This window comes from Propithecus coquereli, unplaced genomic scaffold (genome assembly GCF_000956105.1).
Source record: "Propithecus coquereli isolate 6110/MARCELLA unplaced genomic scaffold, Pcoq_1.0 Scaffold57, whole genome shotgun sequence".
Taxonomy (NCBI): domain Eukaryota; kingdom Metazoa; phylum Chordata; class Mammalia; order Primates; family Indriidae; genus Propithecus; species Propithecus coquereli.
Window position 1 is genome coordinate 1,094,841 of NW_012151618.1, and position 9,119 is coordinate 1,103,959.

General features: G+C 44.7%; 1 protein-coding gene across 1 annotated transcript in view; it reads right to left on the minus strand.

Annotated features, from left to right (window-relative positions):
* The window catches only part of MYO5C (myosin VC), an 82,040-nt gene that overhangs the window by 23,638 nt on the left and 49,283 nt on the right, over positions 1-9,119 (minus strand). Inside the window, exons 23-29 of the mRNA XM_012658022.1 lie at positions 7,470-7,563; positions 7,129-7,192; positions 6,964-7,044; positions 5,889-6,069; positions 4,073-4,166; positions 3,545-3,608; positions 2,273-2,441 (exon numbers count right to left, since the gene is read on the minus strand). Of these exons, the coding sequence (XP_012513476.1) occupies positions 2,273-2,441; positions 3,545-3,608; positions 4,073-4,166; positions 5,889-6,069; positions 6,964-7,044; positions 7,129-7,192; positions 7,470-7,563 (747 nt within the window). The remainder of the gene's footprint in view (positions 1-2,272; positions 2,442-3,544; positions 3,609-4,072; positions 4,167-5,888; positions 6,070-6,963; positions 7,045-7,128; positions 7,193-7,469; positions 7,564-9,119) is intronic.

Below are 9,119 nucleotides of genomic sequence, written 5' to 3' on the forward strand. Positions count from 1 at the left end.
TATTTTTAGTTGTCCAGATCATTTCTTTCTATTTTTAGTAGAGACAGGTTCTCGCTCTTGCTCAGGCTGGTCTTGAACTCTCTGACCTTGAGCGATCCACCCGCCTCGGCCTCCCAGAGTGCTAGGATTACAGGCGTGAGCCACTGCGCCCGGCCCCTTTCCTTTTTTCTAATATGGCACATGTACATTTTATAAAATTGGGATCATAACTGCATGCAAAGTTTAAAATCTTATATTTTCTCTAATTATATTACAGATATGTTCCCATGTTGTTGATAATATACCCAAACCATCATGTTAACGGTTAAGTCATACAGTATACAACAATTTAACCTGCTCCCTATTGTTAGACACCTGTTTGTTTCCTTTGTTTTTCCCCCCCATGATGAGCACTCTGAACAAAATTCTTGGTCCGCATATCTGAGTATTTACTTAGGACAGAACCTTACAAGCTGTATTATTGAGTCAAAGGGAATGAACTTTCCACAGGTTCATGATATTTGCCTCCAAATCACCCCTCAAAAAAGTTTACACCAATTTATAGTCCCAGCAACCATGTATGACAGTGCCTGTTTCAAGATGTTCTCTCTGGCACCATAAGATCTCTATAAATTTGACAGGCAAAAATATTAAATACTATCTAGCTTTAATTTTGAATTTCTTTGATAAATACTGAGATGATCACTAAAATCTTTTTTTTTAATAAGAATATTCTTTGGCTCAAAAGATCACACAGTGGGTTGAACAGTGTCCATGTCCCCTCAAAATTCATGTCCAATCAGAACCCCAAAATGTGGCCTTCTGTGGAACAGGGTCTTTGCAGTTGTAATTAAGCTAAGTGTGGATACGAAATCATAGTAGATTAGGGTGGGCCCTAAATCTGATGTAAGTGTCCTTATAACAGAGCACACAGAGAGAAGGTCATGTGAAGAGAGCAGAGATGGGAATTACGCTGCCACAAACCAAGGAATGCCATGAGCCCCCCTGAAGCTGGAAGAGGTGAGGAAGGATTCTCCCCTTGAGACTCTGGAGGAGTGTGGCCCTGCTAGCATCTGTTCGTTTGTGACACCGAGGCTACTCATTGATTCAGGAATATTGTGTTGAAATGAACACATGGATGTGCCCATTCCCCAGTTCAGTGCACCTGCCTGGGAGTGGAGCCAGACACATGGGGGAGCACCAGAGAAGGGTGCTGAAGGGGTCCCCACTGTGTGCCCAGGGCCATCAGGAACAAACTCACACAAATCCCTCACAATGCACAGGGGTCGACACACACTCACAGCTAGAGAGCAAAGGGTCACACATTGCCCACCCATATAGCTCCTCCCCCACTGCTGGCGCCACTGGATCCCAGGGACATGCAAGGGCAAGGCAAGGGCAAGGCAAGGTGGCCTCACACACGGACAGAGGGTGGTCATTTATTTGGTGTGATTTGAGAGTTCTAGTCTCTGAGAAAGCTGTACCTGCCTCAAAAAAGATGGCCATCACCTAGGTGGCACTGGTTAGAATTTGTTATTTCCTATTAAATGTTAAACTCCCAGGATTCTTCTTTTTGGATGTAACTTACTCTTCAAAGTTCAATTCTAACAATGCAAAATAGTTTTACCCGATCATGGTTTTCCTGTGAGACAGGAAACGCAGGGCCCTGACAGTGGGAAGAAGGGCACGTGGGCACGTCCAGGCCGACCACTGCCCGCATCAGCCCTCTCAGGTCACTGTCTGGGAGGCTGTGAGGCCTGGAAGTGGCCCAAGAGGGTCCAACTCCCAGGAAAGCACCCTGTCCGTCACTTCATTGCTTCTCAGGGTTGCCAAATGTCACTTTGACAAGGGCATTTAAAATTTGGAGATGACTTTAAAAACTTTAAAATGTCTTCTGTCTACTATCATGACCATTTCAGGAAAGAACATTTTGACTCTAAAAACTGTAGGAAGGCCATACCCCCAGAACGGAGCACGGGCCTTTACGTGGGGTGAGTTTTGCTTGGCAAAGAGCTCACACATCGGCCTTGTCATCATCAGTGCTCTAGATCAGGGTGGCTTCACCCCAGACGGTGCCGTCCACGTACATGCTTGGGAACCCCAGCCCGCACCTCGCCTCCCCGCAGTGGGCTGTGAGCTCAGAACTGCCTGTCCTTCGAGATGAGAAAATCTGCTCTCATGGAAGGATTTCTGGTCTATAGCTACCAACCCTACATTTTAGGTGGCATGTGCCCCCTTTCAGCCACATCTACAGCCAGCCAGCCATTTATCAACACTTCAGAAAATGTCTCACCCTGTTTTCCAAAGCGAGACGAGACGCTTCTTGCCGGAAGTTGCTCTTCACCTCATTTTCAGTTTCAAATTGTTTCTTCAGGTGCTCACTGGCCTCCTGCATTTCCTGAATCTTATCGATCAGCTTCTCTTTCTCTCTGGTGTGTATTTCATCTTGGGCTTCCATGGCCCTGAGAAAAGGATAGAGGAGCTTTTGGCATCAGTTTGACCATCATGGAGAAGTCGCTCATTGTCATAGCAAGTGTTGGTGTTTCCAAAGATGGAAAAACACTTTGGCCAATTTATGTGTAAAGCAAATAGCACCTGAATAGGGGATCCTTGAAGGTGGAAGAAAAGGGACCAGGACTGGCTGGGATGTAAAATTGTCCCTGGACTGCTCCAGCCTCCTTCACCCAGTAAGAGAGTCCCGCCCCCAGCCCACCCCTCCCCCTTCACTGCTCCCGAGAGACACCCACAGCCACCCACACCCTAGGACCAACGCTCAGAGATTATCTCCTTTGTGACCAGCCTGGGGACCAGACACTCAAATAGCCAAAGATCAGAGAGAAGAGAAAAAAGAGCCCACCAAAAGAGTTCAGAAATGGTGTCTCACCACTTTCTACTACTTTGGGTCCTCATTTTGTCCTGATCCTACTGATAAAGCCACATGACTAAAAATGCTCTTGGGGATGTAGGGTGTCCATTTATTGTTCTGGAAAATTAAGTGTCTCAACAAGTTGGCAGCAACACAGAACCTTTTTCTCATAAGGTTCCACTAGGGCACCAGGCCCTTTGTTGGTCAGGAAGGAAATTTGCGGGGATTAGCAATGAAGATTTTCTATCAGCATAGGTTTTAATTCTTACCCTCAATAGCCCGCTAACAGAAACCCTGTTTCTCTCTCACACAACCTTGATTTGTCCATATTTGAACAGATAATTCATGCATATGGTATAATGTTGCAAGAGTACAGAAGTGTGTATGTACAGTGAAAAGTACCTCTCGCTCCCTGCTCTGTGCGTCACTCACCAAGGTACCTTCCCTAGAGGCAGCCGATGTTTCGTCCCTTTTACAATCTCCCAGAGATGATGACGATCATGTGTGTGTGTGTGTGTGTGTGTGTGTGTGTGTGTGTACACACATATATTTTTCTTCCCATTTGAACAGTTGCATCACACACATTAGTTAGCATCTTGCCTTTTTGGCTTGACAACATATCTTGGTATATTTAAGTGTTTCAGAAAAGAAAAGCACTATAGGAACACAAACCTGAGCAACGCACAGGTTGACACTTACTTTCTTTGTGTTCCTTCCTCTTCTCGATTACGACTTAACTGGTTAGACAATTCTTCTAGTTTTCCTATAATGAGAAGAAGTGTCAGTACTTTGGGGGCCATAGTGCTGCACTCTGATTTGGGTTTGGTATTGTCTTCAGTTATCAGAGGTCCTAAACTTTATTCTAAGAGATTAGATTTTGTTTGGTCTGAACAATGTTTAAAACATTTTTAAACCATTATTTTAAAATGTGATAGTTCACATAAAAATTTGGATTTTTGGATTTTCTTTAAAAAATAGGAATATCTAGCAACACTGGGGCCCACATTTCCACTTGGCAACAATCAACAGAGCGTGGAGACAGCTGTCCCCTTTCAATCCCCCACGTGCCTCATGTACCCTTCAATCAGCCTGCTTTGCACATTATGTTACCTGCCTAGCCCTGGGGAGAATCACAGTTTAAAACTCTCGGGTACAACGATTCCTCTGGGTCACTTCCTGGATACAGGAAACTGTTTTCTAAAGCAGGTCCACGAGGGTTTCAGTTACCTTTCATTTTCTCACTTTGTTCATTTAGGCGGATTTCCAGCTCTTGCTTCTGCTTCTCCAGTTCTGAAATTTGCTGTTTAAAGTCTGGGATCATCTTTAGAGAGGAATTAGAAATATTAGAGTACACAGTACTTTCATCCACGAACATATAGTTAGGCAAGAGGGCTAGCCAAGACATTGGACTAGATTGGCATTGTGCTTTTTTTAACCTCAAGATCTATACAGTTTCGGCCGGGCGCGGTGGCTCACGCCTGTAATCCTAGCTCTCTGGGAGGCCGAGGCGGGTGGATTGTTTGAGCTCAGGAGTTCAAGACCAGCCTGAGCAAGAGCGAGACCCCGTCTCTACTAAAATTAGAAAGAAATTAATTGGACAACTAAAAATATATAGAAAGAAAATTAGCTGGGCATGGTGGCGCATGCCTGTAGTCCCAGCTACTCGGGAGGCTGAGGCAGGAAGGATCGCTTGAGCCCAGGAGTTTGAGGTTGCTGTGAGCTAAGATGACGCCACAGCACTCTAGCCCGGGCAACACAGTGAGACTCTGTCTCAAAAAAAAAAAAAAAAAGACCTATACAGTTTCAAGAAAGATTGTACAGTATTCAATACGTTACATGAGATAGCCAACATTTTATTATAAAATAGGGTTTGTGTTAGGTGACTTTGCCCGACTGTAGGCTGATGAGTGTTCTGAGCATGTTTAAGGTAGGCTAGGCTAAGCTAGGATGTTCAGGAGTTCAGGTGTATTTAATGAATATTCAACTTATGATGGGTTTATTGGGACGTACCCCATCGTTAAGTCGAGGAGCACCTGTACCTGTTTGTGCAATTGGGTCTCACTGCAAATTCCTCATTAAAGTTTCATTAAAGGATTAAGCAAAGATGTGAAGGTCCTCAGCTACTGTTCCATGTGTCCACCTCAGGTCTCCCGAGACTTCCTGATGCTCCCAGGTTAGGCAGAGGACACAGCAGAGAAGCTAAGGAGCAGCTGAGAGGGATGACACACCGAGAGAGCCTGGGGTCCTGGAAGCCAGGAGCACGAGGAGGGAGAGGAAGTGATTTGGCCTCCTCAGAGGCTGCTGAGACCCTGAGGTGGATGAGGGTGTAAGGAGCCCTCTGGGCTGGCTCCACACAGGCAGACCGAGCCCATGGTGGGGCCTGAGATGATGGCGTGGCTGAGGGGTAGAAGGCAGAGGAGTGCAGGAAGTATCCAGACAGTCTTCCATAAGTCAGGCCAACTCCCCAAGGAAACGGGTGATGGCCACAGAGGTGTGGAGTCAAGAAAGGGGTGGTTTTTGAGAGAGAAGATTCTTGAAGCACTTCTCCTTGCCAGTAGGCACGAGTGGGAAGAAAGGATGGCACAAATGCAGTGTGTAAGAATGGGCATTACGGAAGAGCAAGTTCTTGAAAAGGCAAGTTTCAGCGCAGGAGTAGGACTGACCTTCTGAACACACTACCGTCTCAAGAGCCACCCTTCTACCTTAATTTCTGGTCACTTTCCAAGGCATCAGGGCTAGATTTAAATATATAGATTCAAAACACACACACGCTCACACACACACACATACGCACACACACTCACACACACACACAGAGTCACAGAATCTGGGCCCATACCATGGTACACAAAGACATTCTCAAATCAAAGTGCCCTCCAGCCTGGGGTCATTTTATAGTTTCATCTTCTGACACAGCTATTTCATTCCTGGAAAAAGTAATTTATTTCCATTGTTCTACTGTCAAGAAACTGCATTTTACTCCACCGAAGAAAGAAGTCTCTAGAATAATGGCCACGAGCAGGGCCCATGGCCGAGACCATACCATGTTCTCTGAGGTCAGCCTGGCAACTTCATGGCGGATACTTTCATTGATGTCATTCTCTTCTCTAAATAGTTTCTGCAGGTGGTTGATTTCTTGACTTAGATGCACCACTTTGAAGTTCAGAGCTTCAATCTCCTTTTCATAGCAATCCTTCTGAGACTGGAAATGGCTCTCCAAAACACTGTTACAGGAGGGGGCAAGAAATAAATGACACGGTCTTTTCTCTGCTGTGCTGGTGACTGTGAGGATGAGCACGTGTGTGGTGAGGAAGACCCACAATGAGAGCCCCACGAGAAGCACATAAAGTTTACTCATGTGCACACATAGTTACGGCTATAGAATTAGGGATGTGTAATTATAAAATCCTTCTAGCTGCTTAGGCAGCATTATGTAGGGTCAACATGCAGTTAATAATAAAGACATTTTATTCTAGAAGTAATTAAAATTACATTTTTATTCTCTTCATAGTAACAGTTTAAAAATATGTTCTGCCTGAGGCTACCATGTGGGTACGTGTCATTATACATTTATCAAAATCCATAGAACGTACACCAAGAGTGAATCCTAATGTAGACTCTGGGCTTTGGATGTTAATGACGTGCCAATGTGGGTTCAGCGATCGTAGCAAGCGTACCACCGTGGTGCAGGATGGCGGGGCCGGCTGTGTGCGTCTGGTGATTGGGGTATATGGGGACTCTCTGTATTTTCTGCTCAATTTTGCTGTGACCTAATACTGCTGTAAAAAGTAAAGTTTACTAATTTAAAGAAACGCAGCAAACCCCTTAAATTTAAATATTTCTTTATATCTATAGCAACATTGGCTAACTTATTTGATGTAATCAGTTTTTACTATACAAGTTATGGGCTTTGTAACCAGGCAGTTTATCCCATTAAGAGATTGCTCTTCATTACTAAACTAATTACTTAATTCTCAAGAAATATATCTAGTGGCTATTTGATCATCTACTGTAAGGGACTTGCTTTGTGTATTGAACCTATGTAAGACAGACTTTTGACTTTCCAATAGACTATTATCTCTGAAGAATACAAAAGAACCCCAAGGGAAATTTCCAACCGTGTTGCTTTCTTTAGTCCTTCGTAAGCAAACCAAAGTTCTCCGTCCTCATTTAAATGTTCTAAGTCTTCCGTAGAGAGCCTAGAAAATAAGGAGATAAGAGAATCTATCATCGCTCCCATGTTTTACACATTTTTCAATGTTTGGTAATGCAAAAATGATTACCTGCTTCTTACATCTTCAATATCATAGCTTTCAAGAAGTTGTCTGGTGATCTCTGACATCTTTTCTGAAAGGAAAAGGCAGCGTTGTATAAATTGCATTTGTGTGTGATTTCTCTTCTCCCATTCCCTCTCTAGGGCCCAGTTTTCTAGCTTCACAGAGTCCAACCAGTCAGCTAAGCAACCTTCCAGCCACTCCACCGACTAGCTATCTAACCTACCAACTAACCAATTTACCGCATGTCCAACCAAACTCCTCCCAAAGAGCGTGTTTCCTTAGCGGTGACACATCTGTGATACATTCAGTCTGCACCCCATGGACCAAGTGGCTCATACTTTTGTTACCTCTCATCTCCCGTTTTTGTGACTGCACGTGTTTTTCCACGTCTATCTTCTGCGCCTGAAGTAGCTCTATTTCCTTTTCGAACTCTGAGATTGTCTGAATCAGGTGAAGACAAAACAGTGATTACACTCTACGTGAGACACAGGGAACACTGCCACAAAGCAGCATACCTGCGCATCCTCACTGCGGTCTCTTGGCCAAAACCTTGTTAGGCCACCACTGCCCACACAACCTGGCATGTTTACTGCTCAAAATGCTGTTACTTATTCCCAGATCTACTCGGTTGTATTGGTAGAATTAGCTTCCCTATTACAGAAAGGAAAAAAACAGATACTCGCTACAGCCTGGGGGTGGAGTCGGGTGGAGGGGAAAGCTGAGAGAGGTAACATCACAGGGGCTGGAATTCTCTTTTAATGGGTAAAAAAATCTTGGGCACAAAGATGTGGGCAAAGTTGCCACCTTCCTAATCGTGGGTTTGGGCTTCGGCTGGGCTTAGATGTGGAGCAGGGCAAAGACAGGTGAGTCCAGGAGATCTGGGAATTAGTCGGCCATCAGGGAGGAGGTGGCCTGGGCAGCTTGGGTTGTGGGGAAGAGGCTGTATTCTGCCTTTATTCACCTCGTGCACTCGGCTTGAGTAATAATCACAGGTTCGTGCTTTTGTGGCTAAGGCAGAAATAAAGGACTTTTAGGGACAGCAGAAGTGAATAACTCCTCCCTGATATATTTTCAGGGAGGGGTTACCTTGAGTATTTAAGGGCTACAGCTCCTATTTCCACCGGGGGTAAGAAGGGGGTCTAACTGACATTTACTGGGCACTTTATATAGATGACCTAATCCTCCTAACAGAGTGACTGTTTACAGATTAGGAAATGAAGCTGCATTTAACTGAAGGTTAAATGGCATGTTCACAGCCACATGCCAGGTTTATGGGGGACCTAGGACTATTCGGTCCTGAAGCCCCGCTGTTCATTGTAATGTTTCAGTAAATGTTCCAAGTCGGACTTGTATTTATTAATACTTATGCTTTTTAGACTGATTATAACACATATAACTTGATAATGATGGGTTATTTTCTCTGAAAGCCAGACTAATCTTAATATATCACATGGGAGAGTTTGGCCGAGACTTAGCCACCAAAGAGGAAGTGAGCGACATCTACTGGTGTCTGACTCCAAGCGCAGACGCATGATGTCCTGAATTTAAGCTCCAGACTCTAGCCAGATGACATGAGTCCCACAGATTGACATCAGTCTCACGTGACTGCTAAGAACGAAGCAGTCACAGGAATATGGGGCTGAAAGTGACCCTTCTGGATCACGTGGTCTGATTTCCTTCCAAACAACAGAAGACCAGGGCCCAGAGAAGACGGACAGCTCGTCTGTGGAATTCAGAGGCTACCCAGACAGGATTCCAAAAGCTGTTCTAAACTACCATAGCTATTCCATGACAATTACAGAGAACAGTTGTGTAATGTTACAAATATGCTACTAATATGTGTTTCACACATTTAGTGGAAGCTTAAAAGCTTTCTAATTTTACAATGAAATATTTTGCATTTAAGAACATAGGGAGGCTGGGCGTGGTGGCTCACGCCTGTAATCCTAGCTCTCTGGGAGGCCGAGGCGGGCGGATTGTTTGAGCTCAGGAGTTCG